Source organism: Episyrphus balteatus, chromosome 2 (assembly GCF_945859705.1).
Source record: "Episyrphus balteatus chromosome 2, idEpiBalt1.1, whole genome shotgun sequence".
Taxonomy (NCBI): domain Eukaryota; kingdom Metazoa; phylum Arthropoda; class Insecta; order Diptera; family Syrphidae; genus Episyrphus; species Episyrphus balteatus.
In genome coordinates this window covers 39,759,627-39,775,773 of record NC_079135.1, presented here as the reverse complement: position 1 = coordinate 39,775,773, position 16,147 = coordinate 39,759,627, and the positions used below count along the sequence as shown (strand labels likewise).

The 16,147-nt window shown below is 31.8% G+C and overlaps 1 protein-coding gene across 1 annotated transcript; it reads right to left on the bottom strand.

The window, feature by feature from the left end:
- Positions 1-4,831: 4,831 nt before the first annotated feature.
- On the bottom strand, positions 4,832-6,661 carry LOC129909393 (20-hydroxyecdysone protein). The gene has a single exon (XM_055986479.1). It carries the CDS (start codon positions 6,659-6,661, stop codon positions 4,832-4,834), a length of 1,830 nt encoding a protein of 609 aa, XP_055842454.1.
- Positions 6,662-16,147: the final 9,486 nt, after the last annotated feature.

Sequence of the window (16,147 nt, the reverse complement as noted above, 5' to 3'; positions counted from 1 at the left end):
TTAGTTAAATTTTTCATATGTAGATGGCACTAAAACAAAGTCTAAAATTATATTCAACAGGGGTGTTATTGAGGTTTGGAAATTATTATTAAAATGTCTAAGCAGCGATATACATTCATTAGGGACACAGTACAATTAATAAGGTAATATATTCCGAACGTTGTCAAAATTTGTTTGTCAAAAATGGGCACCAATCTGTCAGGTCGGCCTTTAATTTTTATATTTCAATCGCAGTAAACAGGAAATTTGTTTTTGTTTTAATTTATAAAATGTCATTTAAAAATATTATAAATTGAAAAATAACAAATTTTCTTCGTGTTTCATCGCGGAAAATGGTAAATAATTGTTTAAAAATTAGTGGTGTGCTTGGTTTATTGGTTATTGTGCGTTTTTCGTCGGTATTTTAAACAATTAAGAATTCGGTAGCTGACATTGGTCGCCAAAGTGTCATGTTTTGACAATCTGGCGACAAAATGTCAGTTCGGAATATATTACCTTTTTATGTGTACTGTGCATTAGGGGTATTCATGAAACGATGTACACTAGTAAAGTTGTAAATGAGTCAAAATATGACATGAGTTCGACAGGTTGTTTACCAGATTTCCCATCGTACCAGGTTTAGACAAAGTTTACACCGTTACATGAATATGAATTGAATACCCTTATTATTCACTCCTATAGCGATTGTCGTTTGTACTAAAACATCAAAAAACTCCTGAATTCAACATTGAGATTTAAGTAAATCATTTACTTTGTCATAGCCTTGTATTATATAAACCAGTTTATATACACAAGGGTCATAGGGAAAAGAAGAAGTTAAAATTATACTGCAGCAAAAATTTAATCTCCGAAAGCAAGTGGTTTTCTAGTCGTTTTATTACAAACGACAAACATGATGGGAGTCATAGTGCCTGGCTACACAGTGATTTTTCAATCGATTAAAAAATCACATGCGGTTGCTACACACTGTTGTTCCCAATCACGTTCCACTTTTACATTTTCTAGAAACAAACGTCAAAAAGAGGAAAAATTTAGCAATGGAACTGTACTGCCCTCAGAAAATTCAGTTCCCTTCGTGAGCAACTTCCCCTTTCTCTCCTCATCCCTTTTGCCTAAAAACTCACTACTTTGGCGATTGAAAAATCACCGTGTACTGATGAGAAGGGCTACCTTTGGGCCTCTAAAGAGGCGTTTTTCCTCTTTTTTTCACCCGATCCACTTTCCCTCCACTTTTTCAAAATTGTCAAAAAATCCCTCTTTTTCCTCTTTTTTAAAATTATGTACGTTTGATTAAAAAAATAGACATTTTTTTGAAAATCATGGAAAATTTGGTTCATACCACTTTCAATTATAATGACTCATTTGTAAAAAAAATATATTGATTTTTATAAGGTTATATTTGATAAATTTTGTGTTGTTTCTTGAAGAAATTATGCACAAAGTAATGTTTGTGTACGAGTTATTATTTGTACTATAATCAAACAATTTTAATTTTATTGTGTTATTTAATTTAATTGTGTTAAAAGGTTTATGTTGCTGTTCGGGAAAGGCGCAAATGAAGTATTTCGTGTGACTGTCGTACTTAACTTATTCTATTTTCACATTTTTTTTTATTGGGGCCTCTTTTTTTTTATCAAAATCTTCTTTTTTGGCCTCTTTTTGAAAATCTACGAAGGTAGCCCTGCTGATGGGTACTTCTTAAAACAAACAATATTTTCAGTGGAAATCGTGTTTAGGTACGAAAAAATTGTGTCTTATACTATGTTTCCACCTACGCTAAATCCGAGATTTAGCTTAGTAGGTTTAGAATAAATCTCGAGATTTATTTTAAATCTACTTCGCTAAATCACAGATTTGGGTTCAGCTACCCTAAATCTAAGATTTGTACCTACTTTCAATCCGAGATTTAGAATAAAACTCAAGATTTATGCTAAATCTACTTAGCTAAATCTCGGATTTAGCGTAGGTGGAAACATAGTATTACGTCCAAAAAAGTTTTCCTGGGAAATTTAGCTTAAGGAATTTCTTGAGGCTGAAATATGAGTTTTGTCAAAATCTTTTTGACATGGAAAATAAATAATAATCAAGATTGTCTTTCCGTACAAAAAATTAATCATTTTTTCTTGAAATAATTTAAAATTAATATAACAAATAGAAATTAAATCAAAAAATTATTTGCTCGCAGATTTATGTAAAAAAATATTTTATGTAAAAAAAATTAATATTGAAAATAGGGATGTTACGAATATTCGCATCCGCATCCGAAAACCCGACAAACAATTTTGGCTCTATAAAGCTTTACAGATGCAAATGTTGCTTCTGTAAAGCATTATAGAAGCAAAATTGTTAGTAGGGAATGCGGCACACGCGCATTAATTAAGACACCCGCATCCGCATCCGTAATAATCAATGCGGATGCGGATGCAAAGAAGTTGCGACAAGAAAGAAGCTGGGCAGAGCTGGCGAATGGCTCGTACCTATGGGAGTCACACCAAGTAATGGTCTGATTTTTTATGCAAAACAGAAAAAATGCAAAAGGCTTAATTTCTATAGCCCGTTTTCACTATAACCCAAATTAGATAATTTGGCAAATTATTTCCTTTCAAATTGTATAGGAAATTTTTAGAATTTGTAATTAGAACTGAACTAATTTGCGAAATTATCAATTTTGAGGTGAAAACAGGCGGGAGAGCAAGTCATAATTCTGCTTTTTAAAATTCTGTACGACAAAATTCTGTAGGGTCAAAATACTGTAAGACCATAATTCTGTACGTCATTATACTGTAAATACAAAATCTGCATCTGCAGACGTTAACTTTAAAAAATCCGCATCCGCATCTGGATCCGCGGATGTGAAAAAATCCACATCCGCAACATCCTTAACTGAAAATCCAAATAGAAGGAGAAAATGATAAACTTTTAATTAAAAGAAAAATGACAAACAAAACACCATTTCCACATGTCATTATATCCCTCCGACTTCAAATCAGGATGAAAAAAATTTGCACCAGAATATTTGAATTTTCTTACTTTAATAGGTACTTTTTCATTCATGACATGTTATAATTAAATAATTAAATCGTATACATACTATATTTCCATTTTACTTTTCGGTACATCTGTTTTTTCATTTTCGATATTTATTTAATAATTGAAAATAGAAATTAAAATCGATGTTAACATACCTTTTTGGAAAACTAGTTTCTGAGTTGTGAGAGCAGCCTTAAACATTACGTTTCCTTCAGATATGCAATAAAAATTAGTTTTACTTTTCAAAAATTGACTGCATACACGAAGGATCATTGACAACGAGTTTATTTCAATGAAAGATGGCGCTCTTCATTTTTGAAATTCAAAATGTATTAAAAAATTTTGTATTTATTTCATAAAGTCCACAAAACAAAAAAAAAATTTCTTCTTTTTCCCAGAAAAGTTAAGGTTGAGAAATTTTTTTTCATTAAGAAACAATTTTTTTTATCAGAATGATATTAAAATCCATGAAGTTCAAATTAAAAAAAATTTAACATTTTTGAAAATAAGCAATACCTACATAAGCATGTAATGTTCGTGTTGGGAGATAAAAAAATTTAATATTTAATTGTCGCCATGTTGCCTTGTTTCCAATCATAATTTTTTCCCAGTTCTTGTGGTATTAATTCCGAATTTCATAATTTCTTTAAAAAAAACACCCTTTCACTTAAGATAATTTTGTACACTTTATAAATTTTTAATTCTTATACCTACCAACCAAAACTTTTTCACCATGTTTTAAAAAATAATAAAATTTAAGTCAGCTGTTATGATACCCATCTCACACATAACTCAACCCATAAAAAAACACGCTTTCACCAAAAATATTTTTTGTTATATTTTACCTGTTGATGTAAAAAAACAAGCACCCTTGATTTTAATCGGCAATAACTTTCCTTAGAGCAATCGTGTAGACTTTTTTTTTGATGTCATTAGATTCAGCATCAAAAAATACCTTTAAAACATGTGTCATAAGATGATATTTTACAAACAATTTTTTTCACTATATTTTTGAGCTTCGGCCCCTCACTCTTGTCCGCGAAAAAACACCCTTCCACCAACTTTTTTTTGTAGACCGTTTTTATCCTTGACAATTTTTTATTTTTTAAGTGCCTATTTTACCTGTACTATAATAGTTAAAAAAAAATAATTAGAAACCATTTAAAATTGTACCTACACGCAATAAATGAATCTCTTGAACATAAAATTAAACTACGATCTTATGAGTCAAGATTAAAATATTAATGATTAACGAAAATAAAATGAGTTATTTTCAAAGGTGTCATAACCTTGTGCTATACTTCATCTCTAGCAAAGCAATAAATTACAAAGAAAAAAAAAACCAAATACAAAATAATTATTTTTTATACCTTTTTTTTTATTTGTTTATTCGTTATGTTTAAATCATTTTATTACAATCGCAGCAATGTCACAAAAACAGACAAAGTTTATAGAACTTAAAAATGTATGTTTTACGCTATAATGATCACCATTTTTAAATATTATAATTATTATGTGTGGTTAGATCCGAATTTGTTTTCTATTGTTTATATTTTTTTTTTGTTTATGGTTTGATAATAATTTAGTTATACAAAAAAAAAAATAAAAAAATAATAAATACATAAATAAAAAAAATAATAATAAAATATTAAAAAAAGAAAATTCCTAAACTCAAAATTTTTTTTTTCAAATAAAAATTAAAAGAATGGCTTTTCCGCTGAATACGCTCAGCACAATCAGTCAAAAGTTTGCCACTGTTTGTGTGAATCTAAGATCTACAAAAAACAAAAAAACTTATGTCCTACTCATGTGTGTCATCGTCATTGACGACAATTTCATCGGGCTTTACTGCCTCTAGACTATCATCGGCAGATTCGACACTGTCACGTGCAGACTCAGGACTAATTTCTTCGGCGGCAGCAGGGGCAGCTACTTCCGCTGGAACAGCTTCAACTTTGACTGGTAATGCGGCAGGAGCTGATGTGGCAGGAGCTGATGCACTTGCAGGAACACGATTTCCTCCGAAAAGATTCAAGATTCCTTGGAGAGGACCACCTTGTTGGGCGGGTGCTGGGGCAGCTTGTTGTTGAGCCTGGCCATTACCTCCAAGGAACGATGTCACAATCGATTGGAAAGGACCTTGTGGGCGGGGTGTGGCAGCGGGGGCGGCAGCATCACTCGCAACTACTGCTTGCTGTGGCTGCTGACCTGTGAAAGTTGTCTGCAGTGACTGCAACTGCTGTTGGAAGCCCTGTTGAATGCTATTTGTGATTTGAGAAGTTGTATTTTGCAAGGCCTGAATGAAAGTTGCTGCTGTAGCCACTGGAGTGTTCTGTTCGGGGGCAGCTTGGTTGTTGGCACCGTTGAAATTGTTGAGGAGTTGACCTAGTGGTGTGTTCTGAACAAGTTGCTGAATGAATCCAGGTTGAGCGGGACGAGCAGTTGTTGGAGCGGGATCAGCAGTATCTGCTTGTCTTCCACTAATTGGGGCTTCCAAGTCTTTTGAGTCTAATGGAATTTCGGGTTGGGATTTTTCCTTGAGCACTTCTTTGATTTCCTCCTTGATTGCCTCTTCGATAGCTTCTTTGAGGATTTCCTTCTTCTCTTCTTTGATTTCTTCTTTCTTTTCCAAAAGTTCCTCTTTGCGTTCTGGGAGTAATTCTTCCAATTTTGGTGTCTCAATAAGGGGGGCTTCTTCTTTGAGTACCTTAAGTTGAGGTTGTTCCTCAGCTGGAGCAGCTTGTTCTTCAAGTGATTTCAAATCGGTTTGTTTTTCAATTGCAGCTGGGAGAGCAATTTCTTGTGCAGCGGAAGCTTCTGGAATAATTTCCTTTGCTGGTTCTTCTTCTTTGATGGCCTTCAGTGCTGGTAATTCATCTGCTAATGGTTTGGCTTCTTCAAGTTTTTCATCCTTGATAAAAGGAGCTAGAGGCTGTTTTTCAAGAATTACAGGAAGGGCTTCGGGGAGTTTTGGAAGTACTGCTGGAAGTTCTTCTGGAATTGCTTCAGGAAGTTTTTCTGGGAGGGCAGCTGGCAAAATCGGTTCTGGAAGTTTTTTCTCGGCAATTTCGAGAAGAGCCGCAAGAGGTTCTTCCTGCTTTTGGGGTAAAACTGCCTCTTCAACAAGCAAAATAGCTGGTGCTGCTGGTGCTTCAGGTTCAATGTTACGTAGCTGTTGCTGTCCTTGCTCTTGTTCTTGAGCTTGTTCAGCAATAGCAACGACAGTTTCGGCAATTGGCTGTTGAAGTTCCTGCTCCTGAGCAATCACAGCTTGTTCAATGGCACGCACTGTTTCAAGATTCTCCTGGAGTTTCTCTAGTTTTTCGGGAATAATTTCATTAGAAATCACTGCTGCTGGTTCAGCTTCAGCCAAAGTGACTACGGGTTCTACACTGCGAAGATTCTCAACTGGTTTCACGACTAGGACTGGCTCGACAACCTCAACCACTTGTACAGGGATTTGATTCTTTCGCAGCTCAGATACATAATTCTCTGCTGGTAACAATTGAGCAGCATCACTTTGGCCACTCAAAGGAAGCTCAAGTTGACGATAACGTCTGTAGATAGCTCCCGAATTGACTGTATTAACCGCCACCAGCAGGGCAAACACCAAAGCTAATAATCCACGCATCTTGTAACAATTTATTTTATTTTTTATCAAATTTTATCGAAAAATATCTAATTAATCCACAACAACACAACTAGCACACCTCACTTCTCCTCAACCAAAAAATTGTAAACTTTGAAATTTCAAATTCCCACTTTCAGCTCACGGCCGAAACTGATCGAACTTGTAATGGATGAGGCGCATTTATACCTTAACTTATGGCTGGAACAGAAGAAGACAGCGGTGACGATGACGATGATCAAGAAGAAGAGGAAGCAGAGAGTGTATGCCTATCGCACGCGTTTGCGCACACATGCATCCATCGGCCAACCAAGTGGAAGCAGGCGGCAATGGCAACGTGCAGCCCCAGATTTGTGCTTATGCCAATGACCCGTTATTTACAGTGTATATGTGAGCCATCATCATGAGCAAGCACTAGAGTCCACAGTAGGTATAACTTGGCGGCATCGAAATAACAGCGGAAGAAGTAGAAGTGGTAACATGGACAGCAGCGGCAGCAGCACAAGAAGTATAGAAGAAGACCAACTAACGAACTTCTGTCGCCGGTCGTGTCAGACGCCAGAACAGAGCGTACACGCCTCACCAACAGAGGAGTGCAGTGCAGCTAAAAATCGATTTTTTTTTTGTATATAACTTTTTTTTAAATCTGGACACATAGACACCAACGACAGAGGAGGAAAAGAGAGCTCGCCACAGAACTCTTGCGGATGGATGGGGAATCAATTGCACGCAGGTTCTTACATTGTTTTTTTTTTTGTTTTAAAAAGTTCTTGGTTTAGTAATAAGTTTTGATAATGGCCAAGACATTGGACAGCAAAAGACGAAGACATGTGGCGGACAGTAGACAGACAAGCAGTCAGTTACAAAAGGGGTGGGTTGGGCAGCAGCGGCAAGCAACATCAACGAAACGGATGGATACCAATTTTTTTGTTGTTGTAGTTTTTTTTTTTTTTTTTCTTATAGAAGGTAATCTGCGGCGATCGGGAACGATGATTCTTCTAACCAAATGTCTGTGTCAATTGATTGTGCATTAATATGTAAGCGAACAAAACCATCCGACACTGGAGTGTCTGGATGCATAAATGCAGAGGAAGAGGAGAATGGAATGCAGATGCCGAGGCTCTGGTGTAAGTTGAGGTTTTTGCTTATTATGACCGCCCCAGGGGGGTTTTGATTTCTGTGTACTCGAATGTATCCATCTTGTTCTGGATAGTTCTAATGTAATTTTGATCATGCAATGTAGCACATTTAAAAATAAATTGAAAGGATAGGGAAAATGTGCTTTATGCGTGAATTTTGATGATTGAAAAAATGAAAACAATTATAAAGTTCATTTAATTTTAGAGATATCTCTTTTGCGTCCAACTGAAAATACTAAACTATAAGTTAAAAATATGACACTAAAATTAAACTTTCCTATATAATTGGGTCACATGAATAAAAACATAGTACTTTCTTAAGTTTTTGTTTTTTTTACCTAAATTTGTGTCAATAATGAAAAAAGTACGTATACGCCCTAGTGTACATGAACAATAATATCTACATACAACGTTTTTTGTTTTAAGCATCGCTACTTCCAAGGTAATAAAAATAAAATATTTTTTCTGTATTTTAAAGTTATGTAAATTCAGTATTCTGCATTTCAAAATTCTGTAAGTCTGAATGTTACAAAAATTGAAATACAGAATTTTGGATTCCCACAATTTAGAAACACAGAGTTATGGTATACCTACAGAATTCTGAAAAAAAGAATTTTGGTACTACATATAATGACACCAACCCATCAAAAATTCAATGTGGTAGAATAATTGGAAACCACGCTTTTTTACACGTTACAATTTTACAATTTGCTTCTAAAAAGCCTTGCAGAAGCTATAATACTAAAGGCTAAAATATTGAACTTATGTATATTTTTTTTTATTAAGGTTTTAAAAAGAATGGAACCGATAGAAATCGCACTGAGGACTATAGCGAAGCTTGACTTTCGCGCTAAAGTTCTAGGTTCGATTTCTATCGGTCTCAATTTTTTTACTTGCGATATACAGGGTGTCCCACAGTCACCGCCCCAAACAAAAACCATGGATTCCTGAGGTCATTTTAAGTCGAAAAACTTAAGAGGTAATTTTCTCGTTTTCGTCCCGTTTTCGAGTTACCACGGTTTTTATGATTTTTGTTCTCTTTTCCCTTATCTAGCTTTATCTTTGCCAAACTACGTTTGATTTGAAAAATTTTTTTTACAACCAATCAAGAATTTATTACAGTTTTAGTTTGTCTCAAAACTTTTTTTTCTGCAGACAACCGTTTCTCCACAATTTTGCATCAAACACAATTTTCCTCGTTTTTTAAGTTGTTTTTTACACTTTCATATCATTTAAGTCAAAAAAACACGTTAATGAGTATTAACTTTTTGTGCTTTTTATTAAAGCTCAGTTTATTTTCATAAAAAAAAATAAGTTTTATTTCATAAAAAAGGCTACTGAAATTAATTAAAAAAAATAAACAAACTGAGTGAATTAAAAAAAAAATAATTTTTAAATACAAAATTTATTTAAATGAATTAAAACTTTTTCTGAGCTTTATTTATTTGTTCTTTTCTTAACCACAATAGCTCAGAAAAAGTTTTTAATTCATTTAAATTAATTTTTCATTTAAAAATTATGTTTTTTTAATTCACTCAGATTGTTTATTTTTTTTTAATTAATTTCAGTAGCCTTTTTTATGAAATAAAACTTATTTTTTTTATGAAAATAAACTGGGCTTTAATAAAAAGCACAAAAAGTTAATACTCATTAACGTGTTTTTTTGACTTAAATGATATGAAAGTGTAAAAAACAACTTAAAAAACGAGGAAAATTGTGTTTGATGCAAAATTGTGGAGAAACGGTTGTCCGCAGAAAAAAAAGTTTTGAGACAAACTAAAACTGTAATAAATTCTTGTTTGGTTGTAAAAAAAATTTTTCAAATCAAACGTAGTTTGGCAAAGATAAAGCCAGATAAGGGAAAAGAGAACAAAAATCATAAAAACCGTGGTAACTCGAAAACGGGACGAAAACGAGAAAATTACCTCTTAAGTTTTTCGACTTAAAATGACCTCAGGAATCCATGGTTTTCGTTTGGGGCGGTGACTGTGGGACACCCTGTATAGGTACTATAAGGCAAGTTTAGGATTATGTACCTCGAGCTACAGCCTAAACTATTCAAGTGATTTTGTTCAAACTTGGTAGTTAACAGTTTTGGGTGATTCCCTAGAGGACAAATTGAAATTTTTTTTTAGGACCAAAACTAAATTTACCTGTCATTATAACGGAAATAGATAACTAAATTGTTTTTAAAAACCGCTCTAATGATTTTGATTAAAATTTTTAAGTGTAGTATTACACATAAGAGCCAACTTTTTAAATAAAAAAAAATATTTTTTGTACCGTTATTAACGGTACCAGTCATAGAACGTTTTTTTTTATTTATGAATATCTCGTTCAAGAACACCCCGATTTCAACGAAAAATTTTATGCAAAAGCGTTTAAGTAAAGGTAATATTAAAATTTTAGAAAAATACTCATTTTTGGATTTTTAAAAAATATTTCAATTTTTTTTTTTGAAAAATCAATTTTTTGAAAAATCAATTTTTTGAAAACCGGTTCATGAAAAATTTTGAAATTTCATTTTTATGTGTAAATAAATTATTTCTTCAAAATGGCATACCAACTTTTTTTTTTTTGAAAAATGTTAGAAAATTTTTATATATACAAAATTATTTTTTTTTAAAATCGGCTCTAACGATTTTCGAAAGTTTTTTTCTAAAAATTCCTTTTTATACAAGAAGTAAACTGGCATACTTGGTTTTTTGTGAAAGATCATTTGAAACGGTATTTTATTAATTATAAAAACAGATTTTATTTTTTTAATTTCTTGAAAATATCAAATTTTAAATTTAATATTAGAGTAATAGTGGAGTAACTAAAGCTCAAAAATTGGCAATATTAGGGAACCCGGCCGAACAGCTTAGATTTTGATGATATTTTTTTTTCAAACGTCGGTAATTAAAAATACTTTAAAGTCTATAGATTAAAAATTGCCGGTGTTGCCGTTTTGTTTTTTTTAAATTTAATTGAAGATTTTTGTGAACAAAAACAAATTTTTTTCAAAAATTTTTCTTAAATTTCATAAATTAATTGATGCCAAAAGATTGTCTAGGAAATTCAAGGAAAAAAAAAATATATGGGAGTGAGGGACAATCTTCGATAGTTCAAGCGATAGATGCAATTTTCTTATTAATTGACTTCAAACACAAAAAAAAATATTTGAACACAAGGGCAACACCTACAATATTCAAATATACATTTTTTAAAATTAAAATTAAGTTAATTGAATGAACGACTTTTGAAAGAATGGTAATTGAGCTTAGATTTAAAAAAAAAAAAAATTATTGAAAAAATTTTAACATGTCGTTTTTTAAACTTGGTCGTAATATAAAATGCATTTATTTTCAAATTTTTTTTGGCCGAATTTATTATGATTTCAAATTATAAAAGGAAATGTCAATATGTATTACGGTTTATGAAAAAAATTAAAAAGTATTTCATTTTCGAAGAACTTTTTTTAATAAAAGTTTTGAAAAAAAAATGTAACTTATTTTTTTTTTTTAAAGTTCAACATCTAAACATAAAATTATTTTTTATTCATTTAATAACCCTTACTGTTATAAGTTAAATAGCAAAAATTTAAAGTTCCTATTTACCACAGTCTTTGAGAAAATTAATTATTTCAATGCAAAAATTCAGTTTTAATAAAAAAAAAACCATTGAAATCGAAGTAATTTTTCATTTTTTTTTTTTTTCAAAAGTGTGATATATTTTACCTTTTTTGCTTCGAAATTCAACTGATAATATTTATGGCCAAAAATTTTTTTTAAATAAATTCATATTTTATTAGAAAAAGTTTGGAAAAAAGTTATTTTAAATTTTTCTAATAACATTTTTTTTTTTTAATTCTGAGTTTGAGGACCATTTTTTCAAAAAGTCTTAATTAAATTTAGTGGATTTAAATTTAAGAGATAAGAATGAGCTTCTGACTTTTTAAAAATGTATTTTAAAATATTGTAGGTGTTGCCGTTGTTTTCAAAATATTTTTTTTGTGTTTGAGGTCAGAATGTTAGAAAATTGCATTTATCGCTTAAACGATGGAAGATTGTCCCTTACTGCCTGTTATATATTTTCCTTAAATTACCTAGAGAATCTTTTGCTATCATTTGTTTTATGAAATTTAAGCAAAAAAAAAATGGTTTTGTTAAAAAAAATTAATTTTAATTTTAAAAAAACAATACGGCAACGCCGGCAATTTTTAATCTATAGACTTTAAAGTATTTTTAATTACCTACGTTTGAAAAAAAAAATAGTCAAAATCAGAGCTGTTCGGCCGGGTTCCCTAATAATTTGCTTTAGTTACTCTACTACACTCCTGCTCAAATTTAACGCACATCATATTTATTTTACAGAAAATTCCTACTATTACTTTGTCTCACAGTATCGTGGTTATTTTCTCAAATAAGACAGGAGTGATCTTAAATTGAAGGTATGGAGTAAAATGTTTGTGGGCAAGATTTGGAGAGATATGCTGAAGTCTATCTGTCAACCCGCTAACCTTTTAGAGATGAGTCATAAATTTTCATGAAGTAAACTCTGCTTTACAACACCTACGGAGTTAGTGAGCTCTCCTAGACCTACTTTAAATACCCAAAAATACTTGACTGATATCCTCGAACACCATGCGGTTCCAATCACCCCTAGATTTGGTCCACAGTTCAGTCTGATGCACGATAATGCATGCTAGAGTGGTTTGAAAATATCTTCAAGATTAAAATATGCCACCCTTGAATTGACCACACAGATATTCGGATTTGAATTCAATAGAACATGTCTAGGAAATGTTGAAAAAAGTGCATTTGCGGCCGAAATCCACCTCCAAGCATTCTTGATCCACAGAAAATTGGAGTGAAAGAAAAGTTACAATAAAACCTTCAAATGTTAATTCGTGGAATGAATAGATGACTCCAAGTTGTCATAAGCGCTAGAGGAGACAATGCCAAGTATTGAATAAAATTATTGGAAAGAACTGTCACGTGCTTCCATTTTTAAAAATTTTTTTTCTTAAAAAACAAAAATTATTTTAATATCAGTTTTCAGACCTTAAATTGCTAAATTTGGTTCATCTTTTTTTTGGTTGATAATACTGTTGCAGTTTAGCATTTTTCTGACTTGCTTAATAATAACCAAACACAAAAAAATACAACAAATAATTTAAAAGCCATTTTAAATAAGATGTAGGGGTATGACTAAAGAAGAAAAAAGTGTGCTTTAATTTTGAGCAGGAGTGTATAACTTTAAGCATAAGAGAGCAAGTACGTGCGACCCCAGTCGAGCATTTTATTAGGTTCGTAATAAAAATTAAGTAAATTAAATAAGTATTAGAGCGATAATTTGTATTTTTATTTTTTAATTAACAAACAATTCAGAACCTCCAAAATCGTAAAGGACGGCGTTTGATCTTAGACATAGATTTAGTAATGTCAATATTTTGAAGCATTATGAGATCAAAATATTATCTCCCCGTAGATTAATAACTTTGATATTTTTAATATGTGAATCTCATCATCAAGTTAAAAATTCTTTTGTAGCGGTTTTTTGAAAATTAACATTATATCGAAATCATATTTACTAATAAATTTTGCCCAATTTTGCTTTTCAAGAACTTGAAATTTCATGAAAGAACGTCTGCTATAATTCAATGAAATTCCAAAATTCCACCATGCGACAAACTTGGAAAATGTACAACAGCTTCTTAAAGTTTTATTTATTTTTGTTTTTTGTGATTTTCTCCATAATCAAACAACAAGAAGAACCTATCGTAGATCATTGACCCTATCGGATTGCATTTAAAGTCTTTTTTTTTTCATTCGAGACTGAGAAAAAGTTATCCAAGTGGACACTGTATATACCGACCAACCGCAAAGAATCAGTTCAAATCATATAAACCATCGAGTTCAACTTAAATCACTGTCCCAATAATAGCGATGCACACTTCATTATACAAAATGTGCTGCCACCACAACACAAACAACAAAATGAAATGAAAAAAAAAAAAAAAAAAAAAATCTTTGGTTCTTTTACAAAATGTCTTCGATATCAAATCCATGATGATGATGGTCTTTTGGTCAGCGCTATTTCTTTCTCCTCATCTACACCGCACCAAACTTAACCAGCCTATTCATATCCTCAAGCCAAGTGCATTGGCAATGATTAAATCTTATTTATTACGATTCAGCGTATGTGCGCAAAAATTTACTTTTATTGCCATCTCTCGGTAACCAGAATCCTTCTAGTACGTACGTACTTCCACCACCTTGCACCGCACCGTTTCACCACCTCTCTTACATACATATACCCCCACTTATACACCATCTGCAACATAGAAAAAAAAACAAAGAACAAGACAAAATCAAAGACGCTCTGGAGGACATGAAGACGAGGACATCGAAGAAGTTACTGACCAAGAATCCATACGAACTCTTTGATGCGTTGCGCGCTTTAGACCACTAAAAAAATATACCTACAACAAACAAAATAAAAAAAAAATCAGTCTAAAGGGGTGGTGGTAGGCGCAGAGGGTTAAAGTGTATAGTTGGTCTTGGTCTTACCTTAGAAGATATGCCCAGCAGATAAACATCTTGAATATATTCAATCGCTATACGTACGTACGTAGGTATACAAAAGAACAAGTTTTTTAATGCGATGCTTGTATTTTTATCAGCATGAAGTTAAACATAGTCGGGTGTATATTTTTATACAAGTAGAGTTATTGCTTTGATCAGGGGTGTATTTCGGTAAGATCTATTATTTTAAGATCCGGTGATCTTTCTGTTCATGAGAATTGGGAAACTTTTATTATGTTCTTTCTTAAACAAATATTTTGGAAAAACTTTTTATAATTTTCAGCTAATTTAAAAATTTAAAAAAAGCTCGGACCCGGTGCGTACCTAAATAGATGAGACTACTATCAAATTAAAGCTTTTGTTGAGCTCTATGTTTTCAAAACTGATTTTAGACTCTTTCAGATATTTGAGATCCAGAATAAAAATGGAACTCCTCCGAAACACCGCCGCACGGGTTTTCGAGAGCCGAATCACAGCCGCACGATGATGAGAAATTTCTATTCCGCCACACAACAATTTCCAAATGAAAGATAACAAAAGCACCCTTTGAACGATACAAATATTTCAGCATTTTTTAATTTATGTATTTTTACTTGCGATATAGGTACTATACATTTATGTATGTATGTATGTATGTATATCAAGTTATGCATTCGTACAAAAAAAAAAGTTGAGATAACATTTTTCCATGACATTACGATGATAGAAAATGCCAAAAAGTGGGTCCCGGAAGTCCGTCTATCTGTCTGTAAAAGGCCTAAACGGATAGACCGATTAATGTCAAACTTGGTATGTAGCGTTTTTTGGCGATTCTTCAGAGGGGTTTTTTTAATTAATTTGTTTGGACAAAAAATAACGGTACTTGTCATATACCGATTTTAGTAAAGCTGAAATTGCTCAGAAACGGCTCCGACGATTTTAATTAAAAAATTCAAATGTATTAAATTTTAAGACAAGGTCTATCTTCAGATGAAAAAATCATTATTAACGGTACCTGCCATAGAATCGTTTTTTTTTAATCCGATTTACTCCGAAACCGCTTACTTTATTTCAACGAAGAAGAAGCATTTATATAATTTCAATATAAGCCAAAAATAAAATTTAGAAAAAAATAGTTTTTTGAATTTTTTAAAAATTTTGAAATTATTTTTTTGAAAAAACAAATTTTCGAAAACGGGACATTGAAATTTTTGAAATTTTGTTTTTAGATGTTGATTAGTGATTTCTACAAAAAACACCAATTATATTTTAAAACTTTTTTCCAAAAAATTATTTATAAGAAATTAGTTTTTTAAAAAACGGCTCTAACGATTTTGATTTTTTTTTTCTAAAAATGCATCTTAAATATATCAATCAAAACTGCATACTTGTTTTGAAGGGCAATTTGATTTCAGATTTTGTTTTTTTTTATTTTTAAATGATTTTGTTGAAACTGCTTTCTACGAATAATATCTTGATGAAAATAGTGATGACATATTTTGTTTACACCAGTGCAACCCTTGAGGGTTAGCTTTTATCTCCATATCTATAAGAAATTGTCTTACCTCCAACTAATGTCATCATTTTCGATGCTCACAAAAGCATTCTAAGATGGCACCTTTCTCTTTGTAGGAAGAATATATCGAGCTTACAGAAAAAAATTCTTGTTGAAGTTTACAAGCGGTTCCTACATACTAGAAAAGTATGTATTTTTTGTACAAAAGGTGAATTTGGTTTGTAAATGAATGAATATAATTTGAAAAATGGTGTATCTACTCCTCGAAAAGAAATAAATTTGATCT

Excerpts from the sequence above, each read along its gene's own strand:
- LOC129909393 (XM_055986479.1), bottom strand. The coding sequence starts at position 6,661 with ATGCGTGGATTATTAGCTTTGGTGTTTGCCCTGCTGGTGGCGGTTAAT.